The 17,182-nt window shown below is 38.0% G+C and overlaps 1 protein-coding gene across 1 annotated transcript in view; it reads right to left on the reverse strand.

Moving 5' to 3' along the window:
* The window catches only part of SEMA3E (semaphorin 3E), a 316,859-nt gene that overhangs the window by 122,184 nt on the left and 177,493 nt on the right, over positions 1-17,182 (reverse strand). Inside the window, exon 3 of the mRNA XM_004702793.2 lies at positions 902-961. Coding sequence (XP_004702850.1) covers positions 902-961 — 60 coding nt within the window. The remainder of the gene's footprint in view (positions 1-901; positions 962-17,182) is intronic.

Genomic DNA, 17,182 nt, shown 5'->3' on the forward strand with positions numbered 1-17,182 from the left:
ATGTTTTGAGAATGATGATGGCAACAAATGTACAAATGTGCTTGACACAATGGATGTATGTACAGATTGTGATAAGAATTGTATGAGTCTCCAATAAAATGATTTTTAAAAAAAGAATTAGTCAGCATCATGCTATATTAGTTCATTCTTTGGTATTGACCCAGTTGCTACAAAGAATGAGAAGTTGGTATTACACAGGTTAGTCTTCTACATAGTATTTTTCCTTCATACTAGAGGAAAAGGTAAGTTCTCTTTTAAAAGGAGAGCGATGTGTTTTCTCTAACGGTATATATATACTATGTGATCAGCCGCCTCATTCTACCCCGGGGCAGTCAGTTGTCCTTCTATGGCCCTCACACATGTTTGAGTGTGCCAAGGACTATGTCGTGGATATCCAAACTGCATGGCATTTTTCCACTCCCACTTACCTCCCACATGATGCAGAAGCTTAACGTTGCTTCTTTATGTAGAAGAGAACCTAAAATATTTTGGAATTGGTAAAGTATATCTATGGGCTTTGGCCTCTTCTCTTGATTTTCAGTCTCCTATTTAAAAGTTTCTTAATTTCTTTCATTAGAATTTCTGATTTAAAAAACTCAAAATAAATCTCACAAATACTTAATACTTAGCTCTTCAAATTAAAAAATATCTGTGATTATATTTTTCCATATGCTTAGATATAAATATTAATATATAAATGTATTAATTTTTGAATGAAATATAATAAAACACAAGATCTGCATTGCACCCCAGCATTACACTGAGATTTATTTATCATTTTTCTTCATTAATTAAATTGCATATATCCTTTAGAAGAACAAACAAAAGTTTAGTGACAAAGTCATTTGTGGTTAACTAGGGACATAATTGATTTATTTTGTGTACAACAAATAATACTCACTGCATCGTTTCCTTTCATTATGCATTCTTCTGTTTTCAGCACTGAACTGGGCCAGTGTATCTGTAATTATAAAACAATTTCTTAGTTTGGCAACCACATATAGAAGTAATCCAACTGAAAGGTCCTTTTCGCCCCCTACAACTCAATACATTTTTATTTTCTTCAATTTTCTGAGTAGACAGAGCAAAAATGTGTCTCCTTTACATCACTATTTGCACAATTAAGAAATGTACCTTTGAGCTTTTTCATTAAATAGTGAGGGGTAAAGGAAACTGATATCTTGGAATTCAAGAAGAGAATGTTTTGAAATGGATTGTGGTAGCACTGGTACAATACTGCTTGATGCGATTAAACTATGGATTGATATGATATCTAAGAAAATAATGGTGGCCAGCTATTAAAAGATACAGCATCTGGGGTCTTAAAGGCTTGTAGTTAAACAAGCCACCATCCAGCAAGGAAGCAACAAAGTTCACATGGAAGAAGCACACTAGCCTTTGTGATCATGCAGTATCGATGGAAAGAGGTATCAGAAGTTCAAATACAAGCAACCAAATCGATGTGAAGGGGCATGGGTGTGGAGACCCCAAACCCACCTGGAAGATAATTGGACAGTCCCTCTCATAAGGGCCACACAGAAGGGATGATAAAGCCAGGGTGCATTAGAGCACTGGTGAAACACATAACTATCCCCTGGTTCTTTATTATTTCCTCCCCTCATTATTACAGCTTATTTTTAACCTCATTCACATTGTTAGACCTACATATGTTCATTTGTGTAATTAAGATTGCTCGAGGCAGGAATGCCAGAATGGATGACCCTTTAGAAACAGCAATGGGAGTAAAGATCCCCTGAGGATATGGGAAGGTGGTGGGGGGAGGTGGGTGAAGAGGGAGCTGATAGCAATGATGAGTGGATAACCCCACTTGAGGGGAGCGAATAATAGAAGTATAGGTGAATGGATATATTGGATGGGGTAAGATATGGGCAAATATATGTATGAATGTATATATATACGTATATATGTATGCATATATATATATGTATATATATAGAGAGAGAGACACACACACAATAATATATAGCAATAACAACATGAGTTCCTGGGGGGAAGGGTGGGGGAGGAAGGGGATAAAGGGGAGCTAATATCAAAGAGTTCAAGAAGAAAGAAAATGTTTTGAAACTGGTTTTAGTAGCAATTGTACAATTATTCTTGATCCATTTGAATTATGGAATGTTATGACATTTGTAAGCACACCCAATAAAATGATTAAAATAAATAAAGTCTCTTGAATAAGAGATAAATATTATTTTAATATTTGGGGAAGATTCATGTTCTAGCTAAGCCTTAACACCTACGCCAGCTTCCCACTTTTGAGCCTGTGTCTTCTGCCTTCGTGTGTTTCTCCTGAACCTGATCGTGCCGCCAACCCAGTCTTCTCAGTAATTTCTTTATAAGGCCCTCAAATGTACCACGTAGAACACAGCCAAATGTGTGGTGTATGTTTAGTTATGCATGAAGTTTCAAACAATGAAAAGATGAACAATTTTTAAAAATTCTTATTTGCAAAGTATCACAGTCATAAGCCACGCTATATATTTGATTGTTCTGAAAACATTATTGAATGCTAGTAGCTTCTAGAACATAAAAATCCACACAACTGGACCAACAGACATGCTGATAAATAAAGAAAATATTAATGTTGTCAAGGATATCATTTTATTTGAATGCCCAATCAAAGCTCATGGAAACAGCCGTCACCGGGCAAATCTGCTCCCAAAGACCTCTTTGTTCTTCTTAATGAAGAACAAAACAAATTTGACTTGAAGGAAATAAGGCCCAAACAGTCCTCAGAAGCAAGGATGATGAGCTTCTTTAACAGGAGAGACCAGTCTCCAAGGCGTCATGCTTGGTAAAGGTGGTAGTTATATAATTTGGTGTCAATTTGAGAGGATTATTAGTTAAGGGGTGGAGTCTGGCCCTTCGATCAAGAAACAACCAATGAGGTCTCTGTGTGGGCATGACCTTCTCCTGAGAATTCTGGGCATTCCTGGATTTCCTGCTGGGAGACAGACTCTCTCTCACTGCTAACTCCCTGGAAGACATTGCAGCTGACAAAACACATGGAACTATGCTAGTGCCCTGAGCTGGAGAAACCACATAGACCTACCCTGATGCAATCAGATGTCTGGAGCCAGAGAAGCCACGTAGAGACCCCTGCCAGCACTAGGATGCTTACAACACCACTGGATTCACAAGACTTCCAACTCACTGGCCTGTGATCGTCCTGCAATCGGCATCATTGCATGTATTTTGTGAGTCTGAAGAGGACTTTATAGAATGGTATCGGACATATGGGCTAACATTGGACTTATGGACTTGATCTGGACTGGGCTTGGATGTTTTCTCAATGTTCAACTGCTCTTGTATATAAACCTCTTTCTTATATACATATGTGTGTCCATGAATTTGTTTCTCTAGTCTACCCAGACTAACACAGTAAAGTAGAGGATCGGTGAAATAGAGAAAGACCCTCAGCAAGATAGATTGGCACAATGTCTGTAAAAACACCCCAAGCATAACAAACATTATAAAGACTGGTACAGGACTGGGCAGCATTTCATTTTGCTGTTCATAGAGTTGATATGAATCAGAGACAACTTGATAGAACCTAATAACAACTTAAAAATGGATTTCAGAGGGTTTCTTTCTTGAAGAGAGAATATACCAATTATGTACATTTTTTTTCATCTTCACTAGTAATTAGCACTTTTCTGGGACTGGGGCAAAAATCATTAAGTTGTTGGTAACTGATTCCACAAAATCCTAACAATGTAATTTATTTCATTTATGTGAGAAATTGCTGTATCATTTTCTCCAGGCCTCTTTAATTACTATTTTTGCTTAAATTATGAAGTTAATCATAATATGTTTAAAGCACTGTAACTTTTCATTGTTTTTTTCTTTTGATTTATAAACTATTATATAGAAGTTTGAGTTTGTTATATTACTTGATTTGTAGTTCATTTTCATAACTGGTCTTGATAAAGCATGAATAAAGAAGGAAAAAAAAGAAGATATCAAAGAAAAACTCAAAAGTACATGCCAAAAAAAAAAAAATCCAAGAATTTATGGTCTTGAGTTTTGCAATACATCCATCAATGAGTCACGTGTGATATAAGAAAGTCATTATGACAATACAACAGAAAGGCAATTTTAGGATCAGTTCTCCTTTGGAAATATTTTCATGATTAATTAACCTACCAATATGAATTAATTATATATAAATCTTTAATTTAAAATAATGCTGTATTTTCTCAACAAATGTATGACATTCATGGATCTTATATCATACTGACATCCATTTTTATTTGTTGTATAACAGTATGATATATTTGAACTGTATTTCCAAAACTACATAACTCAATCATTATTTTGAAAAAAATGTACCAAATTCAGCTGTTTTAATGTTGAAATAGGAATGCAGAGGGAAAGAAACCTTCAACATATCATCCTGTATTCACTTAAATCATTGATTCATAACAATTATTTCCAGGCATACTTATGCACACCAATTAGAAGCCAATTTTCTACAGTGTTTCTAGAAATCTTGTTCCAGAACTTTCTTTTTTTTCCTTTCACATAGGTTTTCAGATGGAGATGGAATCTCCAACCAGGACAAAGGGCACATTTGCTTCCCATATAAAATAATAAGTATAATGTCTGTCTGGGTGACAAAGATTGGAAGGTTTGGTAGCAGTCCCCTTATAAAATGGAAGAAGGGGTAGTTCTTAATCCACCATGTGCATTGCATCTGCCTGAGCCATTCCATATGTGGTAGTTACATAACTTCATGTCAGGTTGATAAATAGAGTGAAGGGGTGGCATTTAACCTGTCAATCAGGTCACAGCCTGATGATGCCACCCGGTGGGTGTGACCTTCTCATGAGGATTCTAGGAACTTTCTCTTCTTCTGAAGGTGGGCCACACACTTTCTTTTTGCTTCACTTTCCTGCTGTTGGGACACTCAAGGAACCACGTAGAGCCCTGTACCAGCACTGAGAAACTTCCATTACCACTGGATCCACAAGACTCTTCACCCACTGGCCTGTGATCTTCCTGTATTTTTGCATCCATTGCATGTGCTCTGTGAGTCTGAAGAAGAATTCATAGGCAAGTGTAAGACTTAGGGGATAATATTGGACTTACGGACTTGATCTGGACTGGACTAAGATATTTTCTCAAAATACAATTACTCTTTGATATAATTCTATTCCTTAATGTATATGAGTGCCCTAGATTTGTTTATCTAGTCAACCCAGCCTAACACAACTTATCACTCCTCTTTGAGGCTTGAGAGGCAAGACAAATGAATGGCATAGGAAGCTCAACCTGTTTGTTTGCTGTGGGTTATAAATACAAGTCCTGTGTCTCTGACCCAGGCGTCTCAGCTGCTGCCATTTTAACTTGTTTTCTCCAATCCATGGTAACAATTTTAGAGCCTTCACAGTTTTTGATGCACAGAAAACACAAAATGTAATTATGGTAAGCAAAACAAAACAAAAAACCCCTCATTGCCATCAAGTTGATTCTGATTCATTCATAGTGATATTATAGGACAGGGTAGAACTGCTCCCATGGATTTTTGAGACTATAACTCTTTTTTTTTAATCATTTTATTCAGGGCTCATACAACTCTTATCACACTCCATCCATCCATTCATGGTGTCAAGCACATTTGTACAATTGTTGCCATCATCCTTTTCAAAACATTTTCTTACTATTTGAGCCCTTGGTATCAACTCCTCAGTTTTCCTTCTCTACCTCACGAACGGTTGATCATTTATAAATTATTATTATTTTTTTCATGTCTTACACGGACCAATGTCTCCCTTCAGCCACTTTCCTGTTGTCCATTCCCCAGGGAGGGCATTATATATAGGTCATTATAATCGGTTTCCCCTTTCTCTCCCACCTTTCCCTTACCCTCCTCGTATCAGTACTCTCATTATTGGTCCTGAGGGGTTTATCTGTCCTGGATTCCCTGTGTTTCCAACTCTTAGCTGTACCAGTGTACATACTCTGGTCTATCTGGATTTGTAAGGTAGAATTGGGATCATGATAGTGGGGTGGGGGAAACATTAAAGAACTAGAGGAAAGTTGTATGTTTCATCAATGCTATACTGCACCCTGACTGGCTTGTCTCCTCCCCACGACCCTACTGAAAGGGAATGTCCAGTAATCTAAAGATGGGCTTTGGGTCTCCACTCTGCACTCCCCCTCATTCACAAAGATAGGATTTTTTTGTTCTTTGATGACTGATACTTGATCCTATCAACACCTCATGATCACACAGGCTGGTGTGCTTCTCCATATGACTTTGTTGCTTCTCAGCTAGATGGCCTCTTGTTTACCTTCAAGCCTTTAAGAACCCAGATGCTATATCTTTTGATAGCCAGGCACCATCATCTTTCTTCACCACATTTGCTTATGCACCCACTTTATCTTCCGTGATTGTGTTGGGAAGGTGAGCATCATGGAATGCCAGGTTAATAGAACAAAATATTCTTGCATTGAGGGAGGACTTGCGTAGAGGCCCAATGTCCATCTATTACCTTAATACTAAACCTATAAATATATATACTTAGATCTGTTTCCCCATCATCATATATAAACACATTTACATATGTACATTCCTGTATTTAGATTTCTATAAATGTCATTTGCCTCCTAGTTCTTTCCTCTATTTCCTTTTACTTTCCTCTTGTCCCACTATCATGTTCAGCCTTCATTTGGGTTTCATTAATTCCTCTCAGTTACATTGCCCTTGATCAAGCCCTACCAGGCCTACTACACCCTCCTCGCCATTGATTTTAGATCACTTGTGGTTCCCTTGTACCTGGGTTTGTTAACACCTACTTCCTTTCTCCCGCCTCCCCCTCTCCTCTGTCCCCTGCCCCCCTCCCCCCCAGGGATCATTGGTCCTGTTGTTTTCTCCTCCAGATTATCACGCCTATCTTATCTAGATAGACCTGCAGAGATTATAATATGTACAAAAAACAAGACAGAGCAAAACAAAGCAACAAAAGAAAACAAAACAACAATAACAACAAACAAACCAAGACAAACAAAAAGAAAGGCCTGTAACTAGTTCAAGGTCTGTTTGTTGAGCTTTAGGAGTGTTTTCCAGTGGAGTCTGATGGGGTGCCATGTGCTGGCCCCTGGGGACTTCGTTGCTCTGCTCCCCTTGCTGTTCTGTTGAACACTCTCAGTGTTTCACCTCAGTGTGGTGGGGTCAGATCAGGCGCAATTCCAGCACTTTGTCTCCAATGTTGTCACCCCAAAGTGCTATGGGTCAGTGAGAGAGGTCGTGTGTCATAGTAGAGCTGACCTTGTTGTCCTCTCTGTGCATTGGCTGCTCTGAGCAAGAATATCATCCTCAGGGCATGATGGATCATGATGTGCTCCACTCTCTCTTCCTCCCCTTTCATTTGCTTCTGTGTGCTTCCATCAGACATGTCCCTCTCCCTGAGCTGTAGTTTCAGTGCTGTCCTCTGAAGTGAATTCTTATGGGGGGAGTCTATAACTCTTTACACTAGTACAAAACCTTGTCTTTTTCCAGTGGAGCAGCTAGTGGTTTCAGTATTATGGTAAAGATTGCCACAATATACACTGTTCCTAGTAATATATATTACATTATTGTATGTTGTTTATATATTTAATATAGCTATATAATTTGAATATGTTATTAATAAGTCTTGTTTGGGTATTATATATTATTATATAATGTGTATATTATATATCCATAACAATGGTAGTTTCTTAGAAATCCTGAGCCTAATTTCTCAGCCACATTTCACACTGCAATGCGCAATGTCCTTTGATTCCCCATAGAATTGTTTTCCCTAAGCTCTCAATGATTTAATGATTTGTGTACTTAATTTTAGAGGTCTTACTCAAGCGCAAGGTAGTGACTTATCATAACCCTAGTAAATGCCTACCTGGAACAATGCTTTAAATATTAAGTCAAACGCACTGCCACCGGTTGATGCAAATCCATAGTGACCCTATAGGACAGAGAGATCTGCCCCTGTGAGTTTCTGAGATTGTAACTTCTTTCAGGAGTAGAAATCCACATCTTTCTCCCTTGGAACGGCTGGTGGTTTCAAACTGCTGGCCTTGATGATCACAGCTCAATGAGTATGTCAACAAGGTTCTTGTCTTAAACGCAGTCACAGCTTCTATTGTGACTATCAGTATCTATTGGTTTACTTTCATTAAACATCACATCTTTATCACATACTTTGTAGACTAATGAACTAGAGCAAAGCTTCTTAAACAGCGGGCTGTGTAACTGAAGGGGAGTCTGAAAAATTAGGCTACAGTAAAGCTTTCTGAGCATGCAATGACCAAAGATTAATCCAAAATCAAACATGTAATAAATCTGAGGTTTTAATGATAACACTTGCCTGTGTTGCAGATTTCTTGGGCAAAAAGTGGTTGAGAGTGGAATAAGTTTAAGAAGCCCGGAGCTAAAGAACTTTAGGACTTCTATGGCAAAATTTGAGCGATATGACTTAGTCACATGAAAATGTTGAATCAAGTGAATGAGACAAGCAGTAATTTCTAGTTTACTCAAGAAAACAATCCGGAAGGATATTAGCAATAATCGAAACAATATGCTTTTAAAGACTGGTAGGGTTTCTGAGGGTGAGAAAAGTATCTTAACCAGGTCACTCTGGGTGAATGGGAGACAGAGAGGCAATGGGTTAAATTATGAATGCTCACTGGGGTAAAGTACAACACATGGAAACCCTCTAAAGGGAACAATATAATTATAGGTTTAATAAGGTTTTGTTGTTATTTTGGTTTGATTTGGTATGGTATAGTTTGTTTTTTGAAGTCGGGTTTAACAAGCACAGGACTGTATCCAAATGCTCACTTAGGTGAGAAAAGATGACAGAAAACGGAATGGAATGGAAAATTATTTTTTAAAGCCATATGCATAAATATGCTGCCAAGCTCGGAAGGGAAATGATTTTCTCCATTTGTTTTGGCACTCGAGATGTATTTTGGTTCTGCTCCAGAGTTTACCATCAACAAAAATCCCATAAAATTAAGCTATTTGTTCTGCACAAAACAGTTTTAAAGGCAGTTAAACAACAGGGTGTAAGGTTATTTCCAAATTTTTGTTACCAAAAAGGAGACAAAAGCAAGAGGTTAAGTACACATCAGTTCATCACAACACTCCCTATAATATAATTTAATCATCCCATTCCACATTAAAAGGCCATTTACTATTCTTGCATATTTCAATGGAGAAAAATAAAATTAAAAATAAATGGCATAGTAATTTTTTCTGGACTCCCTATTGAGTCTCATAATTATACCAGGATTAGGATTTAACAGCTTATTATTATAAGCTGTTATGACACTCAGAAATTTAGAGGGGCAAGAACAAATTAACAATAATGGAATAATTTAACAGTCTAAACAAAACATAACTTCATTTTCTTTTCAAAAACAAATTAAATAGGAAGTGTCCAGTTAGCCTTCCTATTTTCATCAAATTTATTTGTGATGAAAACACTATTATGACTTCACCCATTATACTCTTCCTAATTCCATTATCTTAGTGAAAATTGTTGGTTTATATTTTGGCTCTTCTCTCTACATTTCATAGCTGTATATCCAGTATTGATGTCTATTCACAATTATTTTAATTATACATTTTATAAATAATATTAGAAGCAAAACCATGTATTTAGAGTTTAACACTTGAAAGGAGTTCTGTCTCTAAATGTTAGTCAAGAACCTAGCTCATTTCTATGGTAGTGCTTATGCTTTTATTCTTAATTATAGTTAACTGTAATTATCCAAATATTCTATATTCTAGAATTATAATCTTTTGGCCTGTAGTCAAGATTTATATTTGAAAAACATTCTCAAAAGCATCTGGACTAGAATAATATCACTCTTCGTAAACTTTATTGTCACGATGCAGTTATCATTAAGGATAATATGGATGAAAATTGCTCATTGGCTATTATTATGAGGAATATTATCATATAATTTAGACAAATTATATTTGAGTGACTTTTCCCAGTCAATGACAACTAAATTCATTTTTTAAATGTATGTATTTGTTTTCATCTTTGGCAAGGTAAAGTTAAATAGTAAAAAGGTACCGGTTTTTTTATAAAGCAGGTTGCCTAAAAAAAAAAAAAAAAAAAAGCAGGTTGCCTAACAGAGCTACCATATGTATAGAGATCCGAATTACAATGAATAATTTTTGCTTAAGCAAGGTAAGAAAAATTTTAGCTTAAATGGAAATTTGTAAACATTCTAAGAAGCAGTTGATCAAAGTTGATTAAATTAAAAGTTTATCACTAAACAAATTCTATGATTTCCCATAAAATATAATTAAAATAAATAAATACGGCCATCTATTTCTTCATAGAGTAGAATAAAGGTTGTTTATGTTTCAAATTATTAATTAGGATTTTCCAACAAATAGATTTTGTGTTTGGGTCATCTTAGCAATTCCCAAATATACAGACTTCATGAGACTACAGAGATAGAAGCTAGATAGTCAATCTCTGCCTTTATTGCACCACCAGAGTGCCGAATGTGTGTGTGATGCCTAAAAAATGTAAGAACCCTGTAATAAATGACATTTGTTGCCGATTTCATAGAAAGAGGGGAAATGACAATATAGATCCGAGAGACATAACTAATCCTTAGTAAGGGTTAAGTTGATGTAATTCACAGCACAAGGAAGAAGGGGCTTTTCACAAAAGAAATGGTGTTTCCATTGTAACCAAGAAGGAGTATAAAAAGTCCATGGAGGAGCCTTCACAACAGGACCAACCTGTGAGTGAGGACCAACCTGTGAGAAGCTTCCAGTTCCGAAATGAAGTTAAAAATCAAGTCTTTGTCTTCCCCAGGGAGATGATCAGGACTACTCCATCAGGAAATATCTTTGTTTACCAAAGCACCCAGGGGAAACCCCAGTCCCACATTCCAAGGACTTATATCCCTAAATAGCTCCATATAGGCCCCAAACCAGCTCCAACCTTCACAAACTTTTCAAAACTTTCCGTTAAGTTTTCTGGAACTAGTCTCTCTTAAACAAATTCCTCTGTAACATCAATGTTCTTTGACCTTGGATGTTCCTTTACCCACTTGCTCATAATTAAAGCCAGATTATTGTTTAAAACTACACTGTTTCTCTTGCAGTCTTCTCAAATAGTGATGGCAAGCCATCTACATGTGATGTAAATATTTCATTGATCCTTCTTGCTTGTTAACAAAAAATTTCCTGTCTATAAAATCTCTCAATAAAAATTTAAGACAAACTTAAAAATAAAAGCCTAGCTACAATGAGACTCATGATCACATGATTACACCACCCCTCATCCTTTACAATTATGGTCTCACTAAAAACAAAAAATCACTTAGATGACCATCAATCTCCTTGCAAAGACGATTCATTCATCTGTCCTCAAAGTCAGGCAATGCCCTGTTCTTTCTTTCAATGCTGGTCCTTCAAGTCCACCTCAGCTGTACATTTTTATGTTACTGCCCTAGCCCTTGCATTATCCAGTACGCTGACCATGAGCAAAAACTGGTTATTCGAAATGTGGCTGTTGTTGTTAATGGTTGATGAGCCCGTTGAGGTTTGAGCTCATTTTTGTAACCACTGTGTCAATCTCTCTTGTTGAGGGTCTTCCTCTTTTTACTGTCCTTCTACCATATCAGGCACAACATCCTACTCCAGGTACTGGTCTTCCTGATAATATGTTCAAAGTATGAGAGACAAAGTCTCACCCTCCTCACTTCTAAGAAACATTCTAGCAGTACTTCTTGTCTAAAACAGATTTGTTCCTGCTGGTAAACTGGTATATTTAATAGTCCCGGCCAACATCATAATCAGAGACATCAATTCTTGTTCATCCTTAGTCACTGACCAACGTTCCCAGGCATGTAAGGGGACTGAACATACTATCGCCTGAGTCATACACCTGAGTCCATAAAGTAGTATCTGTAACATGTCAGAGAAATCTTTTGAAGTTGATTATCCCAATTGAAAACGTCATTTGATTTCATAGACACTGGTTACAAATATAAGTCAAATGAAATTCTGGATTATTTTATCTTGTCTCCATTTATCCTGATGTTGTCTATTGAGGATTTGTTTTTGCTTTACGTTGAGGCGTGATTCATAAGGGAGTGCTAATCCATTCTTATAGGTGTTCCTCACTTGGAGGCAGCACTGTTGTGTGTCTGCGCCGTGAGGTTGTCCCATTCTGCTGCTGCATTCTTCTACATCGAGTCCAACATTTTGGATTTGCTCAGCATGAAGATTGAATAAATATGCTGGAAAAATGCAGCCCTGACTTGCACTTCCTAAATTTAAACAGTGAAGTATGCCCTATCTCTGTTCAAAAAACCATCTCTGGGTCAATGTACAGGTTCCACATGTCTCTTGATCTGTATATAGGTTCCATATGAACACAATTAATTGTTCTTGAATTCCTATTCATTGCAATGTTATCTATGATAAGTTATGACTGAGACAAGTCAAAAGCCTTTGCATAGTTAATAAAACACAGGTAAGCATCTTTTCAGCCTTCTCTGCTTTCAGCCAAGAAACACCAGACATCGTTCCACATCCTGTTCTAAATCCAATCTGAATTTCTGGCAGTTCCTTATTGATGTACTGTTGCAACTGTTATTGAAATATCTTCAGCAAAACTTTACTTGTTTATGATATTAATCATACCTTATGATAATTTTGGCTTTCTGTTGAATCAGTGTTATTTGGTAGCTGTCTTCCACATTTTTTTAACAAAAATGAGCAAATACTTCCATCATTGCCTTTATTTATCGAACTGTCTAAATTGGAATTCTGTCAGTTCCTGGAGCCTTGTGTTTTTGCTAACAATTTCAGTGCATTTTGAACTTCTTCATTCAAACAGATTGATCACATACCCTACAACAGCTGCATGTCAAACTGCCATTTTGGGTATAGTGATTTTATCCTTCCATCTTCTTTTGAAGGCTCCATGCATTGCTCATTGTCTCCCCTATCCTTCAATCTTGTGGGTCGAGCTTTGCATTTCTTCTTCTGTTCTTTCTGCCTTTGGTGTTCGAACTCCAGGTCTTGGCCCATTTCAACATTTTAGCTTCTCAAAGCATCTTGTGAACCCTTCTGTTTAGTCTTTGAATTCATAATTTCTTCCCCTCACTTTAGGGACTCTACATTAAAGAGGAAATTTCAGAGTCTCGTCTTCTATCCATTTTGGTCTTTTCTTTCATCCCTGCCTTTTAAGTGGCCTATTGTTTTATTCATGCTGGGGGTCCTTGACGCCCTGCAATAATTTGTCCAGTCGCTAGTGTTCACTGAGTCAAATCTGTTCTTCAGATGATCTCTAAATTCAGGATGTGTATATTCAGGGGAGCATGTTGGCTCTCATACATTATGTAAGTGTACACTTACATAAATCCTCTCCAGCTTTATCTTGAACTGGCATGTTAGCAAGTGATCCCCCATTCAACACTGTGTCTCCGGCCTTGTTCTGCCTCTTGGGTTTCTCCAACACCTTTTTCCTTTCTATGGGGATATTCAGTTTGATTCCTGTGTGCTCAATATGGTGAGTTCCACGTGGGTAGTCCTTGATTACATGGTTGAAAAGCTATTTGCAATGAATAAATGGTTGGTCTTGGAAATTCCTATGATGTGATCTGCAGCATGACTTCTTTCACCAAGGTCGTGGCTTCCAATCACTGACCTGTTTTATTTGTTTTCAACCCTGGCATTCCAGTCACCACCAATCATCAATGGATTTTGATCGCATGTTTAATCAATTTCAGAGCGCCTTCGATTTCCGTTTCTTTCTCTTTGGCTTCTCATTGTCGTTAGGTACCATCGAGTTGGTTTTGACTCACGGTGACCCTTGTGCAACAGAACATGACCCTGCCCGATCCTGTGCTTTCCTCACAATTGTTCTTACTTTTGAGCGCAATGTTGCAGCCACTGTGTCCATCTAGCTCGTGGAGGGTCTTCCTCTGGTTTTCCCTGCCCCTCTGCTTTACCAAACAGGATGTCCTTCTTCAGGGACTGGTCTCCCCATCACATGTCTCTGAGTTGTGAAAAGTACCTGCGACAAAGTCTTGCCATTTTTACCTCTAAAGAACTTTCTTGCTGTACTTCTTCAAGACAGATTTGTTTGGGTTTTTTTTGGCAACCCATGATACTTTCAATATTCACTGCCATCATCATAATTCAAATGCAATCATTATTCTTTGGTCTTCCTTATTCAATGTCTAACTTATCACACTTTCATAGGAGGAGATTAAAAATACCATGGTTTGAATTAGGTGCACCTTAGTCAAAGTAACATCCTTGCTTTGCAACACTTGAAGGTTTTGTACATCAGATTTACCAAAGCAATGCATTGTTTGAGTTTTTGACTATTGTTTCCATCAACATTGACTACAGATCCAAGCAAGATGAAATCCTTAACAACCTCACTCTTTTCTCCATTTATCATGAAGTTTCCTATAGGTCCAGTTGTGAGAATCTGACCTTAGTGGTTGTTAAATAAACTTGAATAATAGTATTAGCTGATTGTCTCTGCAGGGACGTGGTTATTATATTTCACTGACAGCATTGTACTTCAAGACCTATCTTTGGAATTGCTCTCGAAGGTTCCAGTGACATCATTCCTCTACCATGTCCATCCTGGCATCGGATATCTCATGCATCCTAATTTAAAATGGTCGATATAAGTCCTTATTGATGTCTCCAATTTCCTAGATTTCTGAATTATTAACGGATGTTTGCATCTGTTTCTTCTCATTTTGAGTTGGTCCCTAAAAGCTTCACTCCATTCATGTCATTAACGTCAGCTCTACTTTAAGGAGACAGTTCTTCTTTATTTGTATATTGAGTGTCTTTCCATCTGAGAGACTCATCTTGTAACACTCTACCAGATAAGCTCTGCCATCCATAAGAGGTTCAATGGCCTTTAAGAGGTAGATCATTTTAAAGAAGTAGTTTTTCACAGTCTGGAGGTTATTTTTAAATCTCCCCACCATGGGTACCCTTGTTGGTATTTGATATACCGATGGCATAATGTATAGTATCAGAGCAGCTTGAAAGCCATCACAGTATGACAAAGTGACAGAGGAACTGTGTAATCATACACTACCAGTAGAAAATGCCTCTTAGCAAGAGAAAAGATGTGGAGGGACAGAGAAATGAGACAAAAATAGCTATCCCTCTCAGGTGATATTCTCATCATTTTATGGTCAGTTCAAAGGTGTTTATTTTATTATCATTCTTTATATCTTAAGTTTAGGAACTTCTATATATAATACAGTATATTTTACAATGCATCAAAGACTAAAAAGTGAACAGGAAATGATGAAGTAGATAAAACTGGCTCTGTGTACTCTTTAAGGTTATTTAACCCCATAGGAAGGGGTAAAAAGGTCCAGCATCACCAGGTAGATAAGAGGCTAAAGAAGGATTGGCGTCCAATTTATTGACTGATCATGAGGCTTCTGAATCCTGCTTGTGGAAGTATGGAGTAGATTCCGTGGTTCAACTGATGGGCTGTCTGCCAGTGTCTGAAGACAGCTTTGTTTCTCACAACCGGAAGAGTGTTGGGAGGATGCTGCTGGCATTTACTGGCTGTTGTTTTTATATTTATGTGCCGAGAGGTCAGGTCTGCCTCCTAGTGACCCAATAGACAACAGAATGAAACACTCCCCAGCCACACACCATCTCAAGGTCATTCTTGAGTGTAAGCCCATGGCTGCAGTCACGGTGTCGATCTAACTCGTTCAGGGTCTACCACTTTTAGAGCTAATTGAAGGCCTTCCTTTTTTATGCTAACCAATTGTTTTATGAAGGTTCTTGTCATTCCCAAGGAATTGGAATCTCCTGATGGCATGCCCCGTGTATGAGAGGTGAAGTCTTGCCATCTTCCCTCTAGAGCAGCTGTTCTCAACCTGGTGGGTCGCAACCCCTTTGGGGTTCGAACGACCCTTTCACAGGAGTCATCTGATACATAACAGTGGCAAAATTACAGTTATGCAGTAGCAACTAAAATAACTTTATGGTTGGGGGGAGGTGGTCACCACAACATGAGGAACTGTGTGAAAGGGTCGCAGCATTAGGAAGGTTGAGAACCACTGCTCTAGAGCATTGGGGGATACTTCTTCTTACGTGGATTTGTTTATTCTTTGACAGTCCACAGCATAGTTAGTATTCTTGGCCAACATAATAATTCAAAGACATCAATTTTTCTTCAGTCTTTCTTAACTGTTGTCCAGCTTTTGCGTGCATATGGGGCAAAGGCAAATATCATGACTTAGGTCAGGTGAATCTTGGTCTTCAAAGTGACATCTATCGAGTAGAGAATAAAAATGCTACTACTAAATAGCGTATAATGTACGGGGCAGTTCGCCGTCAGCAAAGAGTAATAAAGAATTTCAATGGTGCAGATGTTGAGAAAACTAAGGTTGGAAAGGAGAAGCTCAATTATGTGAGAAGGAGCAAACGATCCTGGGACTCAGGTCTGAGATAAGACTGGCAAGGAAGGGGGCCCAGGAGGAGACACAGCGCCCTTCTGAAGCTGTAGCATATGAGAGAACTGACCTGCAGTTGAGAGTCTGAAACAGAATGTTTATGAAGTATGAAAAATAAGTCCAAACTCGCTGTCACTGAGTCAATGCTGACTGTGGGCTTCCGAGACTGGCACTGGCACTGCAGAGCTGCCGCTGCTTTCAAACTATCGACCATGAGGCTCACAGTCTAATTATGAAGTATCGCTCTCTGTAATGCTTGCTACTACTGAAAGAAAACACAAAGAGCCTTTTTGGAATGTTATTGCTAACCATGTTCCTGCTGTCTGGCAGGAAAAGAACAAAATAATAAATCCAGGTGGAGTGGCGTTATCTCAGAGCCGCAAGGCTCCTCGTGGTACCTGCTGCCCTTTCCAGGACCTGGGAGGATCCGGAGCAATTGTGAGGGTCATGGATTTGAATGAATTATATTTCTTGAGGTGGTATTCTAAATAACATAAACTTTAGATCCCACAAAATGAGGAATTTACCCATCAGTGCAGGAATGTTATTAAATGGAATCGTTTTTATATAGCTCCTTTCCTTGACAGCCTTGTGCGGTGGCACCCTGAAGTTTCAATGGCTGTGTACAAACTGCACTTTGTTCCTTAAGATGCAGTTCATAAAACGGAATCACTTTCCA

This window comes from Echinops telfairi, unplaced genomic scaffold, assembly GCF_000313985.2.
Source record: "Echinops telfairi isolate 266 unplaced genomic scaffold, ASM31398v2 ScPeMD7_23;HRSCAF=83, whole genome shotgun sequence".
Taxonomy (NCBI): Eukaryota; Metazoa; Chordata; class Mammalia; order Afrosoricida; family Tenrecidae; genus Echinops; species Echinops telfairi.